The sequence below is a fragment of the Dreissena polymorpha genome, chromosome 5 (genome assembly GCF_020536995.1).
Source record: "Dreissena polymorpha isolate Duluth1 chromosome 5, UMN_Dpol_1.0, whole genome shotgun sequence".
NCBI lineage: Eukaryota > Metazoa > Mollusca > Bivalvia > Myida > Dreissenidae > Dreissena > Dreissena polymorpha.
Window position 1 is genome coordinate 31,883,083 of NC_068359.1, and position 17,895 is coordinate 31,900,977.

Sequence of the window (17,895 nt, forward strand, 5' to 3'; positions counted from 1 at the left end):
TCATTGGACAATGTGTCATGCAAAATAATTATGTCGATGTCTCCAAGGTCAAGGTCACACTTGAAGTTCAAAAGTGAAAAATGGCCATAAATGAGCTTGTCCGGGCCATAACTATGTCATTCATTGTGAGATTTTAAAATGACTCTGTACATTAATTTTGTTCACAGTCATTGGACGGCGTGTCATGCGACAGAATTCAAGAGTTCAGAGATCAAAATGGCCATAAATAACAATGGCATAATAATTCTTAAAAATCGCCATAAATTAGATTCTCTTGTTTTGTGAAGACAGTATGCAAAATAGTCTGTGTCAATGTGGCACGTGGGGGTATAAGTCACATCTGTGACAAAGCTCTAGTTTGTTTTGTATTACCGAATTCCAACATTATCAATGTTATTCCATACGGTCACTACTGAAGTCTGTGTTTTTCAGAGAATTTATGCAATGGCAAGTTCCACCTTCACCTTCGTGACATGTTTGCCCCCCAAGTGGTGCGGTATGTGGACCTGATGGAGTCCTCCATCGCCCAGTCCATACACCGCGGCTTTGAGAAGGAGCGCTGGGAAACACAGGGGTACGTGGAAGAAGTATACAGTACTTTACAGTGTATAGCGCGCTACCCGATTTTTTACATTTCAAACATGGCGTCTATTATGGATTTTAAGGATAGCAGGATGAATTTTACGCAAAATAGTAGTCAGAATAGAATTGTATCAATGTAATGTATAATGCGCACCAACTTGTTAAATTTCATTTTTGGAGGTTTATAACTGCAGGTAATACATGACAAAGAATAGTACATCAAGAGAAGGATGTCTGAATGGCTGAAATTAACAGTTATTTTTGTATTATCAGGTTTATTCTCCCCTAGTGATATTTTACTGGATCAGACAATAGCTTTACCTTCTATCCATCTCTCTGTCTGTATGTCTGTCTGTCAAAAGTAAATCATCTGCAGTGTGCACAGGCTAATCTTGGATGACACTTTCGGCCTATACAGGATTTTGTCTTAAAAGCGAGTAACGTAAAACTGAAAATACCGTAAAAGCGGAAAGTGTCGTCCCTGATACGCCTGTGACTACTCGATAACTCAGGGTGTATGGAAAATTACACAGGGTGTATGGAAAATTACACAGGGTGGATGGAAAATTACACAGGGTGGATGGAAAATTACACAGGGTGGATGGAAAATTACACAGGGTGGATTGCAAATTACACAGGGTGTATGGAAAATTACACAGGGTGTATGGAAAATTACACAGGGTGTATGGAAAATTACACAGGGTGGATGGAAAATACACCATGGCACATTACCGCTCTAAGCCAATCAGATTTGGTCATTTTTGAAGGAGGTGAGATATTATTTTATGCCTCTCATCATGTGCACAGGTCTCATTGTACACTTGACACTTGATGATTGCAGCAACGGGTGTGCCACCTCGGAGGACATGCTCTGGAAGCTAGACGCCCTGCAGTCGTTCATCCGTGAGCTCCACTGGCCCGAGGAGGTGTTCGCGGAACACCTCGACCATCGACTCAAGCTCATGGCCGCCGACATGATCGAGGCGGCTGCTAAGAGGTGGGGACAATTTAAATTTGGAACATGCAATACTTTGATTTGTTGTCTAGGGCTCTACAAACTGAGCTACAATGTTAATGATTAAGCATAATATCAAAATCTAGCATATGTTATATACATTTGTAGGATTATCAGATTAAGTGTTTTCAAATTGATGTGGAATTTATAAAATCTGATTTGTCTGTTTCCTTGTAAGAATTAATTTTAATAACAGAATATTCGCTCTGCTGCATTTCTTTGAAACTTTTAGGACATTTAATGGTTATATTTATAAAGTTTTCTTGAGTATTTAAACATGTTGTTTTCTTTACATTTTTTTGGTCAGGACTCTGAAGTCATTTGAGACATACTTACGTAAAGGTGGTCGCAGTACTGACTACTTCATTCCACCAGAGGTGTGTGTGATGATGAACACAATAATTGACTGCAAAAACAAGGCAAGTATCATATCGAGGTGTTGTGAGTGTTCTATTTTGGTTCGAACACCTCCCCCTACAGGATTGGCATTACTTTTGCAAGATAATTTAACAATATCATGTCTTGTATATTCACTCATTTTGTATGATCACAACTGCACAGTTGGTTTTAAATTCAATGTATTGAGAAAACCAATACATCTAAGATGATGCATCAAATTTTCTTCTGGTAATTTGGGAATTATGTTATTATAGTATTTAATGAAATGTTGCCTATAAATACCCTATGTACATACTTTGTACCAATATTTAAGCCTCGAAAGATAATCTTGCTTGCTTTAGTCCATTTTATCTTTGCCAATTACGTTAAAATCATGTTATTGAATGTGTTAAACGGTGGTATTCCAAAGTGTCTATTCACATTTATTGTAATTGATCAAGATACCATTCCTTTCAGGCTCTTCATTTATGTGCCCTTGACAGTGGAGACATGGTATAAGTTAGATAAGTTAGCTCTCTTTGTTGTGTTTCCATGTCAGTGCTTATCTCCCCTGTAGTAATGGTATTGTGCACAACTATACTGTATAAGCATGTTTTATATTTATTGTTATGTATTTTAGTTTAATTCTGTACCAAAGAACTGGTTAAGTTCACGTCAGCGGTGGATTGGCTGAATTTATCATGATATCTTGTGTATACTTTTAGTGACTGCATTTTTATTTTCTTTGTTTGATGAACGTCAAAATGAATGCCATGAAATGTGGAATTTTTATCAACAAATCAAAATTTGTTTCCACACTTAAACAAAGAAGAGTTGATGAAAAGGTTAATCTTGATGCGAACATTTTAATATACGTGGGCCACGACTCTTCTAACTTCACAACTAAGGCATCACAGGGGTGTGATTTTTCCGCGGATCAGCGGATTTCCGCGGATCGGGTTGTCCCGGATGTCACTTCTGAGATTTGCGTAAATTAGTTTTTTAAAATGTGGGGGAGAAGGGCTACCACCGATTCCACGGATGTATTTCATAAGCGGCCCGAAATATCCGCGGCCCGCGAAATCTCTCCGCATTTTACACTGGTAGATTCTGCCTAAGCATTTTTAAAACGAGCCATATAATTGGCTGTCGTTTCCCAATCTTCCAATTAAAATCGTGTTCTTAAAATGCAGTCAGCTGATTTGTTTGCAAATGGCGCAGTTGTGAAGAGAAAATTAAGATTATTAAAATAACATATAGCAATCGAATAAACGATTGACATCACCTACTCTGATAGGAAAAATGAAATGTGTTTGTCAAAAAAAAGACTACGTTTTAGATACAAGCAACACATATTTTGTTAAGAAATGTGCCCACTGAATTTGTGTCACGGAAACCAGTGTTTGCAAATTGGAGTTTAGTCTACTCGCGAAGTAAAACAATTTAGAAGAGTATCGTTCGAACATGGAAATAGACAAACATGATTTGATTTATATGTCTGTGGGTCTGTGTATAATCAGATTCATATGCATATTCTGCTTTATTATGTTTGTCACGCTGTTCAGTTAACTGAAATAGCTTCGAACTGAGTGAAGATGTGAAATGCAAGATATTGAAAGGTAAACAAATTAAATATATTAATTTAACTAAGTTAATACATCATTAACGCCAGAAGAACACTCTAAGTGTGTTTGTTTAAATTTAGTCTATTAACTGTAATTCAATACATTGAAAAACTGCTGCTATTGATCACAATAAATACTAACTTAACTGTTTACTTTGCATCCTCAACAATAAATACTTACTTACATGTAACTGTTTACTTTGCATCCTCAGTATGTTAAATGTGAAGTTTAACAGGTTTTTATAAAAAAATATTGTTATGAAGTTCAAGAAGTTGTTTATTTTAATGTCTGTTTTTAGGTTTGTCATTGCGTTATGCGTGCCATTCGCATAGTCAAAATCAGTCAACAGAATTTTCCTCCCCTCTGACTTTGCCTCAATCACACCCCTGGCATCGCAAATGAAGGCTCGCTAGTGTTAATTTTTTGTCATATTCAAAACATATGTGAAGACTGCACATGCTTATTTGATATGGCACTTTATGTACAAGCATAAAGCCCTGTTATCCCAAAGCACAGCTAATGTTTATAATTAATTTTAATTTGTCTTTTTCAATTATTGAAAATGTTGAGTTACTATTTGAATTGCTATCTTCTACATGTAAGTGTTTTCATAAACACAGTTATCTTTGCTTTAAAATTTGTTTGTTAAATCTGTTATATTTCTTAAAATTAATTCAAATGGTGTATGTTTATTGCAAAAGAACATCTTAAAAACTTATTTATTGAACATTAAAGAAATGAACAATCATTTTTGTACATCAGTTTTTCAATGTAACTTGTATTAGTAACATATAAATATAAAGTCATTTTTAGCTCGGCGTTTTAACATTTTGTTAAGGTTTTGAACATTGGCTCTAAAATCAAATTGCTTCCACCTTTAACTTTGAAACTTCATATGTAGATGCACCTTGATGAGTTCTACATGCCACACCCATTTTTAGCTCAGCGTTTTTGGAGAAAATCCGAGGTATTGTCAAAACCAGCTCGTCGTCCGCCGTAGGCGTCTTGCTAAAACCTTAACATTGGCTCTGAAATCAAAGTGCTTCCACCTACAACTTTGAAACTTCATATGTAGGTGCACCTTGATGAGTTCTACATGCCAAACCCATTTTTGGGTCACTACGTCAAAGGTCAAGGTCACTGTGACCTCTAATATTATACTTTAACATATACCTTAACATTTGCTCTAAAATCAAAGTGCATCCTCCTACAACTTTGAAACTTCATATGTAGATGCACAGTGACGAGTTCTACATGCCACACTCATTTTTAAGTCAAAGGTCAAGGTCACTGTGACCTCTAAAAAAAAAAAAAAAATCTGACAAGCTTTCGCAGCCAAGCTTGGCACCTGTTATGCGGTGCTCTTGTTGGGTCTCTAGGTCAAAGGTCAAGGTCACTGTGACCTTTAAAAAAAAAAAAAAAAAAATTCTGGCAAGCTTTAATTTATTCAAAACTGCACCCGTAGCCAAGCGTGGAACAGGTTATGCAGTGCTCTTGTTTAATTACTTGCTTCTTTACAAAATGTAGTAGGATGTTTTGTTTGAGTTAAATATGTTCTATATCTACAGTGTCCATAGGAAACAATAAAGTAAAGATAACGAAATATATTCGACCTGGAATGCTTCTGACGTGCTATATGCTTGTTAAGTCGTGGGTAATTTTCATTAACTTATTTCAAATATTTTATAAATATATGACTATGCATGATTGTAAACATAATTATTAACCGTTGATCTTTTTTTTGACAAATGTTTAACACATGTAATAATAATAAATAAACAATTGTGTATATAGTGTCAAACCGCCTCGCCATCTTGAAAACAGAAAATGTAGTATGGAAAATACTTATAAAACGATTTTGTGTTCCTTATTTTGTGCAACACTATATGAACAATACATTAAAGAGGAAATATGTGATAAGAAGGTATTGGGTTCTGATGAATTTCAATATTTACCTGTTTTTGTCGCATTTTTTATCAGCAAGACCATGTTGACTGTGTCAAAACTTTTTTCTGTAACGACTGCATCATTTGGGAACGTTTTATCACGTGATTTCATGCGGTCTCTTTAACCACGACTCAACAAGAATCTACCATACATGTAGTTTGAGTGTTATGGATTTTTATGCCCCCGGATTGAAAGATAGGGGGTATATTGTTTTTGGCCTGTCTGTCTGTCATTGTATGTGTGTGTCCCAAAACTTAAACCAAAACTTTTACCTTCGTTAAAGTTTGGTCATAACTTTTTGAATATTGAAGATAGCAACTTGATATTTGGCATGCAAGTGTATCTCATGAAGCTGCACATTTTGAGTGGTGAAAGGTCAAGGTCACCCTTCAAGGTCAAAAGTAAAAAAAAACAATCCAAGGGAAGTAATTAAGCTTTAAAAGGGAGATAATTTGTAAACCTGACAAATGATATATTGAAATTTTATTTCAAAGTGGCGCAATAGGAGGCATTGTGTTTCTGACAGACACATCTCTTGCTTATTTCTCTGTTTTGTTCTAATTGTTTTCTTATTGTTTTAGTTGAATGGTTCAAAATAATGATTTGTTTGAGTTCCCTTTTGTTAGCTGACCTGAGCACAAAGTGCTCACAGTGAGCTGTTATGGTCAGTCTTTGTCAGGTTTGGGTCATTGTTTTCCGTTTGCTTACCTCTTTTAGCTGTGTTCATCTTGACAATATCTAGGCAGAGTTTGAAACTGGGTCATGTGTGTCAAATCATAGAAAAGATTGTAACCACTCTAGAAGCCTCATTTATTACTAAACCTCGATAAAACATGGTTAAAATGTTTATCTTGACAATATCCAGGCCAAGTTTGAATCTGGGTCACATTGTTCTATAAATTAGGTCACCAGGTCAAATGTTAGAAATGTATATAACCAGTAGGAGCCAATCTGGGTCACATAGTTCTATAAATTAGGTCATCAGGTCAAATGTTAGAAATGTATATAACCAGTAGGAGCCAGCCACATTTATGAATGTTGATGAAACATTGTCAGAATGTTTATCTGAAAAATGTCAAGGCTATGTTTTGGTCCTGGGACAAGTGGGGTCAAAAAACTAGGTCACCATGCCCAGTCTTTGACAACTGTACCTTGAACTCAGGCCAGCATTTCAGGGCCATCTCAGCCCTTTATTTGCAAATATCACAGTTATTTTACAGGATGTGAGTGTATAGGATCATAAGGTTAAGACATCATCATTACTTGCTTGAAAAAATGATAGACATATTTCAAAGTTACCATTTGAGTGTTAACCCTTTCCCACTTAGAAGCAAAGTGACAATGGCAATGTGCACTAACAGCATAAAACCAGAACAGCCTGCGAGTAACTCATCAGTATCTCAGGGTTCGAAATGAAGCCTTTAAAACTTATATATAGTAATAAAGGTCCTAAATTAAATTTAACTTTCTAAGGGACTACAAAAGTGTGAAAATATGTTTCGAAGTGGTAAAGGGTTTAACTACTAGTACTTTGTAGAATGCTGTTGTAGTAAGACCTGGTGTGTGGGTATCCTGTAGAATGCTGTTGTAGTAAGACCTGATGTGTGGGTATGCAGACCTAGCATGCTTATGTTCTGATCTGCAGTTAGGTTTTGTGAGATACAAAGTACATTGTAGCATTGTCAATATATGGCTGTTGTGACTGCTTTTCCTGTATTGAAGAGGTAGCTTTCAGTATTGTGATTTTTGTTGTATGTTTGTTTTCCAGAAAAGCTTGTTCAAAAATGGATTGACGCGTCCTATTCCTGGGCCTACGGTAGTGACATTTTTGCTACTTTGAAACTTCGTTTTATCTTTCAACATTTGTTTATTTTAGCCAATTTCTTATTTACAATGAAAAAAATATTTTAAAAACATTTTCTTTAGTTGTGTAATTAATTTCTTTATTTACAAATAAGGAAAATAAGAAAAATTTAGCTCCGTTATAGCTCTAGAGTCCACCTTTTTATGCTCCCCCGAAATTTTTGGGGGGGAGCATATAGTCGCCGCTTCGTTTGTCCGTCCATGTGTCCTTCCGTCCGTACACAATTTTTGTCCGGGCTATTTTTCAGCAATTAATGACCGGAATTCAATAAAACTTTATGGGAAGCTTCACTACCAAGAGGAGATGTGCATATTATCAGCTGGTTCTGGTCGGATGATTTTTCACAGAGTTATGGCCCTTTGAAATTTTCCATTAACTGTACATATAGTGCAATTCTTGTCCCCCTAACTACTAGACATTTCCTTTTATCTGAATATATAGTGCAATATTGTGAGTTGTGACAAAAAAAAACTTTGGTGAGCATCACTCGTCTCCGACGGTTTCTTGTTTATCCAGTCTTGATGGTACTCGGTCAGATTGTTGATCTTAACAATATATCCTTTAGGCACCTGGGCGATTTTTGCAGTGAAACGCTGTAGCGTATCGAAACATATACACTTTTTCTATCCTCAGAACGGGGGCTTTTTTTAAAGGTAACACCTACAACGTTGTTAAACGTACACGTTTTTAGCAATTTTCAATCCGTTACATGATTTTCGCGTTTTTTAAAATACATTTTACGGTTTACAACGAAAATCAGGCCAAAAATACAATTTTACTAGTCACAGTTGTTTATCATCAAACAATTATCTGCTTAAATACGGTATAAATTGTTATAGAAAGGGATGCCCCATAGCGGTTTCTACCATATTTTTTTACGCTTTTATACAACTGAAAAATGACTTGCATAAGAATACTAAAAAGACCTGTAATGTATTTTTACGAACTTTGTCAATAGCAAATAAACCTCTGTAAAGTATAAAAACGTATTTTTGAAAAAATCAATACAGATCAATAAACACTATTGCACATGATCTGTTGTATGATTTGATATTTTTTGCCAAAAGGTTGTCATATAAACATTCGAAATGCAGAACTTTGTTAAGATTATACCACACACATGACAGAAAATCATTGTTTTCAAAATACCACTCATTTGCTTTTTTTAAGATGAATTTTGAAAATTTAAATATTTATTAATTATAACTCTCAATTATTTACCATAAATGGTCGAAACTTTATTTGACAAGTTTATAGTAAACAGACTGTATACGTATTGAACATTCGAACGTCGCAGTCTTTATTCAATTTTTATCTTTGATTTAGTTTCAGTTCATTTACAAACATTGATAATTCTATTTTATTTTAGAAAAAAGTTTCAGGGTTCCTACGCTTAAATCGGGTCAGGTTTTGAAACAACGAAATTTGTATGCTTTCTATAACGTTGTAGTCGTTCACTGCAAAAATCGCCCCGGTTTTGAGGTGAGAAAAAATGTGTATGTTCTAATACGTTACAGGTGTGCAAAGGATATAAGCAGAGTTCGAATGTGGGTAACATTTGTAAAAAAAATAGGTCACTAGGTCAAATGTAAAAAACCTTGTTGTCCCTCTATGAGCCACATTTATTTTGATGTAACATGGTCAGCATATTTATCTGGACAATTTCAATGCCATGTTTGAATCTGTATTAACCCTTTGCATGCTGGGAAATTTGTCGCCTAAAATTAGCATTTTCTTCGATTTTTTTTCCAAAGAATACTATCAGAATAGCAAACAGTTTGGATCCTGATGAGACGCCATGCTCTGTCTCATCTGCATCCAAACTGTTTGCAAAGGCCTTCAAAATTCGGTACCAGCACTGAAAGAATTAACTAGGTCACTAGGTCAAGTCTCACACAATTGATCTCATGTCAGGGCCATCATGGCCCTGTTGTATATGTAATTATGCCCCCCTTCGAAGAAGAGGGGGTATATTGTTTTGCTCATGTCGGTCGGTCGGTCTGTCGGTCGGTCCACCAGGTGGTTGTCAGACGATAACTCAAGAACGCTTGGGCCTAGGATCATGAAACTTCATAGGTACATTGATCATGACTCGCAAATGACCCCTATTGATTTTGAGGTCACTAGGTCAAAGGTCACGGTGACCAGAAATAGTAAAATGGTTTTTGAAAGATAACTCAAGAACGCATAAGCCTAGGATCATGAAACTTCATGGGTAGATTGATCATGACTTGCAGATGATCCCTGTTGATTTTGAGGTCACTAGGTCAAAGGTCAAGGTCACGGTGACCCGAAATAGTAAAATGGTTTCCGGATGATAACTCAAGAACCCATACGCCTAGGATCATGAAACTTCATGGGTAGATTGATCATGACTCGCAGATGACCCCTATTGATTTTGAGGTCACTAGGTCAAAGGTCAAGGTCACGGTGACCCGAAATAGTAAAATGGTTTTCGGATGATAACTCAAGAACGCATACGCCTAGGATCATGAAACTTAATAGGTAGATTGATCATGACTTGCAGATGACCCCTATTGATTTAGAGGTAACAAGGTCAAAGGTCAAGGTCACAGTGACCCGAAATAGTAAAATGATTTTCGGATGATAACTCAAGAACGCTTTTGCCTAGGATCATGACACTTCATAGGTACATTGATCGTGACTCGCAGATGACCCCTATTGATTTTTAGGTCAAAGGTCAAGGTCACAGTGAAAAAAATCGTATTCACACAATGGCTGCGACTACAACGGACAGCCCATATGGTGGGCATGCATGTTTTACAAACAGCCCTTGTTTATCTTTAGATAAGCGGTGAATCATGAACTCTTTAAATCAAATTACAGGGGTTTAATAATGACTTTTACACTATTGTATGTTTACAAAATATAATATTTATATTAAATTCTTGCTAGTTTTTGGTAGTTGTGAAATTGTTTGAAACAAAAATGATTTGTGAAAATATGCATTCATCCTATAGATATGGTATTGTCATGCTGTAAAATTGTCTTCAATTGCATGAATTTTGTTGATGAAACTGTTTTCCCACAGTATGCATGTAGTAAAATACATATTGATACTGTTTAAAATATCTTTTATAATTATATTTAACATATTTATTTGAAAAAATATTATTTGTTTTGATATGTTCTATATTAATGGGAAAATATCTCTATATGCCGCTGTAAGCTGTTTTGACTGAGAAGTTCTGACAATGTATTTGCTGAACCCTTTCCTGTTTAGAAGCAAATTTAAAACTGCTTTTTCAACCAGCATAGAACCAGGACTGCCTGTGTTAACTCACAGGCTGATCAGGTTTTATGCTCTTTGCTGCTCATCAGTATTAAAGGGTTGGAAATGAAGCCCGAAATTCTTGAATTTAGAATGGTTTCCAAAGGGACTACAACCGTGTCAAAGTGAGTATCAGAGTGGTACAAAGTGAATATACATGTAATGTCTTTAAGAATTCATAATCATTCAGATTCCTTACAACGTCTTTCTTTCCCAGTAAATCTTTTATGAAATTGTTTTCAACTTTCAATACAGTGTATCATAACCATAAACTGCACATGCTCTGACTTCAGCATCAGTATCACACGAAGATTGACGAGTTTCTAGAGAGGGTACAGGTGCAGATGGTGAAATGCATCATTGAAAAGGTATGGCAAATATTGTCATTCAATCTTTTTTGAAATGGGATCTGATGATATCATAAAATGCTCATAATGTATTGATAATGATTATATGTCAGATGCATGTGTAAATATGTTTATGCTTTCCGATGGTTTATAGAGAAATATCAGTGAATTAAAACTGATATTTCACTGTTTCAAACTGTGAAAAATAACAGTGAAAATTATATTTAATTTTAATTGTTTTACCGGAACTATTTTTAGACATCTTTGGTTTCCCAATTGTGACCCCCGACTTTACAATTTTTACCAAGGACGACTACTCTGCATTGATTTTTTTATAAAAACATACGAATTAGCTTCATTTGACCTTAAAAAATCTTATAACATTTGGGGGCGCCAAACGGGGAATTAAATTGTACAAAAATAAACAAAAATAATCATTTGTAAGCATAAAATAATAAGATTTTTTTTTTATTTGGTGGGATATCGATTTTAATTTATGAGTGATTATAGAAAAAATATATTTTCACTTGTGGCTGCTCAACTCGTGAAAATATCATTTTCTACGATCACTCATGAATTCAAAGTACCCATATTCAAAATTGTATTTGTTATATGACACTCTTGTTCTGCAGCTGCTGTCTGTTCTGGAGTCCGTCCTCAGCAAGCTCTCCCGCTACGACGAGGGGACTTTCTTCTCTTCTATTCTCTCACTTACGGTAAGTACCCGCTATGAGGGAACTTTCTTCTCTTCCATTCTCTCACTTACAGTAAGTACCTGCTAGGAGGGGGGGACTTTCTTCTCTTCCATTCTCTCACTTACCGTAAGTACCTGCTACGAGGGGGCTTGCTTTACCATTCTTTCACTTACGGTAAGTACCCGCTATGACGAGGAGACTGTCTTCTCTTCCCTCTTCCATTCTCTCACTTATGGTAAGTACCTGCTATGACAAGGGGACTTTCTTCTCTTCCATTCTCTCACTTACGGTAAGTACCCACTATGACGAGGGGACTTTCTTCTCTTCCATTCTTTCAGTTATGGTAAGTACCCATTAGAGGAGGAGACTTTCTTCTCTTCTATTCTCTCACTTACGGTAAGTAACCCCTATGACGAGGGGACTATCTTCTCTTCCATTCTCTCACTTACGGTAAGTAACCGCTACGAGGGAACACTTCTCTTCCATTCTCTCACTTACGGTAAGTACCCGCTACGAGGGGACTTTCTTCTCTTCCATTCTCTCACTTACGGTAAGTACCCGCTACAAGGAGGGAACTTTCTTCTCTTCCATTCTTTAACTTACGGTAAGTACCCGCTACGAGGGGACTTTCTTCTCTTCCATTCTCTCACTTACAGTAAGTACCCCCTACAAGGATGGGACTTTCTTCTTTTCCATTCTCTCACTTACGGTAAGTACCCGCTATTACTAGGGGACTTTCTGAACAGCTGAAAACCTGAACCTTGTTCTGGACTTTATACTGGTTGCATATAACCTCCATGTTGTGTTTGCTTCTAAGTGGGAAACGTTAAACCCTTTCCCACTCAGAAGCAAAGAGAAATGGCTATGTGCAACAAGCTTTTCTGGAAAACAAACATACAACAGAAATCACAATACTGAAAGCTACACTACGATTAGCGCGATTCCACCTTCCGCTACGCATCACCCTGATTTAGCCCAGCGTGGAAACTACTTTCGTCACTGCGATACACCGTGGAAAGCAGTGATGTATCTGTGGAAAATCGTGGTGACAGACTCGATCAAATATGTTGATAAGAACTCAAGAGCGGGCTTTATCGGGCAATAAATCTCACTGTGTACCACCGCGATCACAGTGGATCACGCGATCATGTTGGATCACCACAGCCTCTGTATTTTGCGGTGAATAACAGGTTCATGTGAATAAACATGTCCATTATATTTTACATGTGTATTTAATTCTGCACATTAAAATAATACTCTTTTCAACTCTTTTATATTATAGTTATCCTGTTTACATAATCATTTGACATGTCTTACATGGAGCGTGAGTATAGATTGCGTTTCATACTTCATGTTTTGTTTAAATTGTATTCAAAAAATATTGATACGAAATTGCAGTGAATTGAACGTGTCATAATATTCACAGTGAGCTTTTGTGAAGCTGTTTTAAAGATTTTACTTCAGGTACAACCAAGGATATGTTTTTCGAAAAAAATATGAACGTAATAACAACAATAACAAGATTTTTATGCCCCCCTTCGAAGAAGAGGGGGTATATTGCTTTGCTCATTTCGGTCTGTCGGTCCGGTCTGACGGTCCGTCCACCAGGTGGTTTCCGGATGATAACTCAAGAACGCTTGGGTCTAGGATGATGAAACTTGATAGGTACATTGATCATGACTCGCTGATGACCCCTTTCCATTTTGAGGTCACTAGGTCAAAGGTCAAGTTCACGGTGACCTGAAATAGTAAAATGGTTTCCGGATGATAACTGAAGAATGCTTATTCCTAGGATCATGAAACTTGATAGGAAGATTGATCATGACTCGCAGATGACCCCTATTGATTCTCAGATCACTAGGTCAAAGGTCAACCCGAAATAGTAAAATGGTTTCTGGATGATAACTCAAGAACGCTTATTGCTTGGATCGTAAAAATACATAGGTACATTGATCATGACTCGCAGATGACCCCTATAGATTTTCAGGTCACTAGGTCAAAGGTCAAGGTCACAGTGACAAAAATAACATTCACACAATGGCTGTCACTACAACGGAGAGCCCATATGGGGGGCATGCATGTTTTACAAACAGCCCTTGTTAATATTTCTATCATAAACATTTATTAAAATACATAATATAACAAATATGAGTTTTTAATACATCTATATACTTTTATTGTTCATTTCCCTTATTAAAATACGAATACATTGGTTGTTTACTTTTAAAAAAATGAAGGAAAATTTGATGTCTACATCATTTTACAATATCTAATAAAAGATAGAGAATTTGATGTTCATGTCCATTTACACAAAACAGACCTGTACAGATGGTATTTGTACGCCTTTTCTCACTTCTGACTGTAATTTATATTACAATCACAACAAATATTCACACTCTCATCTACTCGCTTAGACGGCAATATATTTTGATAGTAGGTTAATTGGTAAATAAAGAAACTAATCTGGCATTCAAAGAAACTAATTACGAACAGACATATCTTATACTAAATAAAATAACTATCAACTCTAAATGGGAGACGGTAGACATAATGGTTCCGCGTTAATTGAACGAAGTAATGTTAATATTGTGATATTTAATACATCAATATTAGTCACAATATTAATTCGATTTTTCTTTAGAGTATGTGACAAAATTAACTTGTTACTTAATAAAACAGGTTTATACAATAGTCAATCGCCAACATAACAACTGATATGCTTTATTTAAAATATCACTGAATTGAATACTTACTGCCGAAAACTCGAATGTATATTCAAATCAATAAATGTTACAATAGAAACAGGAAATCACTAAAATGGTCAGGTATCAAATTATATGTACATTAAACATGTTTATATGTAATTATTGGCAAGCTATATGTGCATAAACGAAATGTTAACAAAAACCATTCTTTAAATAAACATTGAGTAAAACTTCATGCAGATGCTATACATTAACTTGTTATCACCGCGAACCACCGTGATGGTCCACCGTGTTCGCGGTGGTCCACTGTGAGATCGATTTCCCATTAACGTCCCCGATGCTCACCCACTGTCACTGTGATCACCATGGGACCATGCTCTGAACACATTGATGAATCATTGATGAACTGATTGTCCACGCTGGCAGAAATCGCGCTAGACGTAGTGTATATGGATATTGTAAAACCTTGTTAACACTCTAGAGGCCACATTTATTGTCCCATCTTCGTGAAACATAGTCAGAAGATTTGTCCAAATGATATCTTGGATGAGTTCGAAAATGGTTCCTGTTGCTCGAAAACATGGCCGCAATGGGGCGGGGCATTTTTTCTTAAATGGCTATATATTATTATTAAAAAACCTTGTCAACATTCTAGAGGCCACATTTATTGTCCAATCTTAATGAAGCTCAGTCAGAAGATTTATCCCAATGATATCTTGAATGAGTTTAAAAATGGTTCCGGTTGCTTTAAAAAGGTGGCCGCATTGGGGGGGACATTTTTATGCCCCCCTTCGAAGAAGAGGGGGTAAATTGCTTTGCTCAAGTCGGTCGGTCCGTCGGTCCGTCCGTCCACCAGGTGGTTGTCATACAATAACTCAAGAACGCTTGGGCCTAGGATCATGAAACTTCATAGGTACATTGATCATGACTCGCAGATGACCCCTATTGATTTTGGGGTCACTAGGTCAAAGGTGAAGGTCACGGTGACTCAAAATAGTAAAATGGTTTTTGAATGATAACTCAAGAATGCATAAGCGGCCAACAGGGCACACTCTGAACAATATTACTGAAGCAACTGGTCTGTAATCCTAAATCTATATTATCAGTCCAATGAAACATCATCCTTTTAGTAAAATACAGTGGATCAGTAAAAATATTATCAGAATATGAGATTTTTTGTATATTTTGTATATTAAATATTGTGTTAATGTTTAATTTTGTTGATTAATATAAATAAAAGCAGGACAGGGGAGGTAATACACTATTATATCTTATTTATATACAGGGGAAACAAATGCAATAAGTTTAAATTTATTGTTACAGCATTTGCCTCCCTTGTAATATATTTAAATTTTACCAAATGTAAGGCTAACTGCATTTTTGTAATGCATACTACTACTACTGCTACTACTACTACTACGACTACTGCTGCTGCTGCTGCTGCTGCTGCTGCTGCTACTGCAGCTGCTGCTGCTGCTGCTACTACTACTACTACTTCTACTACTACTACTACATGTGTACTACTACTACTACTACTACTACTACTACTACTACTACTACTAGTACTACTACTACTACTACCACTACTCTACTACTACTACTACTACTACTAATACTACTAGTACTACTACTACTACTACTACTACTACTACTACTACTACTCTACTACTGCTACTGCTACTACTCTTCTACTGCTACTGCTACTACTACTATTACTACTTCTACTGCTACTACTACTACTACTACTACTACTACTACTACTACTACTACTACTACTACTACTACTACTACTACTACTACTACCTACTACTACTACTACTACTACTACTACTACTACTACTACTACTACTACTACTACACTACCACCACCACCACCACCACCACCACCGTTCACAGTGACAAAAAACGTATTCACACAATGGCTGCTACTACAACTTATAGCCCATATAGGGGGGCATGCATGTTTTACAAACAGCCCTTGTTTCTTATATGGCTATAGTAAAAACTTGTTAACACTCTAAAAGACTTTATTGTCCATTCTTCATAACACATGGTCAGAACATTTGTTAACATGATATCTTGGATCAGTTCAAAAATAGTTCCGGTCTGTTGTAGAACATGGCCACCAGAGAGAGTTTTAATTTATTCTAATATGGCTATAGTAAAACCTTGCTAGCACTCTAAAATTTACATTTATAGTTCGCTCTTCTTGAAACTTGGTCAGAACATTTAGTTCTAATGATATCTAATGGGGCTGCACAGAGCAGTTCAGTTCATTTGCATCTCAGGTGAGCGACTTTGGGCCTTTCAGACCCTCTTGTTTTCTCATTAATCTACGATATACTTTTGTAATATAATATATATATATATGTTATGAATGGACTTTCATTCTGGGAAAACTGGGATTAATGCATGTGTGTAAAGTTGTGTTCCAAATTAGCCTGTGCAGTCCACACTGGCTAATCGGGAATGACACTTCTGAAAACTAGTCTCTTCTAAATGAAAATCCAGTTTAGGCGTACAGTGTTGTCCCAGATTAGCCTGTGCAAGCATTAAGCCCCGTTTTCCCAGAATGAGGCTCGTATGTGTAATCAACGTATTGTCTTACTGTGTTTGCAGAAACCAGTCAATGAGTTGGGCAAGGCCTATGTAGACTTCATGAGGGGCAATCTGGATACCCTGAGGCAGAAGATCATTGATGAACTGTTTGTCCTCTCCATATTTGAGGTATGTTCATCATAAAGAACTGTTTGTCCTCACCATATTTGAGGTATGTTCACATTGATGAACTGTTTGTCCTCTCCATATTTGAGGTATGTTCACATTGATGGACTGTTTGTCCTCACCATATTTGAGGTATGTTCATATTGATGAGTTTAAACCTATTATTTAGCTCGATTGCATAGAAAGCCTAAGGCTTATTTAAAACGCTCTCGAGTCCGTTTCCTGGCACTAGAACCAGTACTCAGATCTAAAAAAAGCTGCCACGGTGGGGATCGAACCTGTGACCTCCTGGTCGCTAGGCGGACATGATATCCACTACGCTAGGGTGACCTGCATTTTGATTGAAAAGGTGCTTTGTGAATAAAAAACTGTGTTAACCAAATTTGAATGAGGCTTCATTCAGCTGTGTAAGTCAGATAAGTCACTCACATGAAAAACAACAATTGCATGTATACAATTATTTACATAAATACAATGAACACTTAGACTTCTTCAAATCGAAGAAATGATGTCATGCAATTCTGAAGTGTGAAAATCTACTACAGCCGTGGAAATATTGAAGGGATAAGTGAACTCCTTTGGAATACATTTATTTCAAGGTAAAAGTGCAAAAAGTGTTGAAGTATCACATTAAAATTTCATTAGACGAATACTATTTTTAGGGGATAGTCACAGTTCTTGAAGTATATAATCAGGGGTTTCCTTTACCAGTAGTTTTAAA

The 17,895-nt window shown here is 36.3% G+C and overlaps 1 protein-coding gene across 6 annotated transcripts in view; it reads left to right on the forward strand.

Moving 5' to 3' along the window:
- Positions 1 to 17,895, forward strand: part of LOC127881757 (calcium-dependent secretion activator 1-like) — a 118,538-nt gene that overhangs the window by 93,948 nt on the left and 6,695 nt on the right. For all 6 annotated transcript variants that reach the window (XM_052429854.1, XM_052429855.1, XM_052429856.1 and 3 more), the window contains 8 exons: positions 433 to 574; positions 1,424 to 1,579; positions 1,905 to 2,016; positions 2,453 to 2,488; positions 7,316 to 7,363; positions 10,997 to 11,071; positions 11,683 to 11,766; positions 17,070 to 17,177. In XM_052429854.1, coding sequence (XP_052285814.1) covers positions 433 to 574; positions 1,424 to 1,579; positions 1,905 to 2,016; positions 2,453 to 2,488; positions 7,316 to 7,363; positions 10,997 to 11,071; positions 11,683 to 11,766; positions 17,070 to 17,177 — 761 coding nt within the window. The remainder of the gene's footprint in view (positions 1 to 432; positions 575 to 1,423; positions 1,580 to 1,904; positions 2,017 to 2,452; positions 2,489 to 7,315; positions 7,364 to 10,996; positions 11,072 to 11,682; positions 11,767 to 17,069; positions 17,178 to 17,895) is intronic.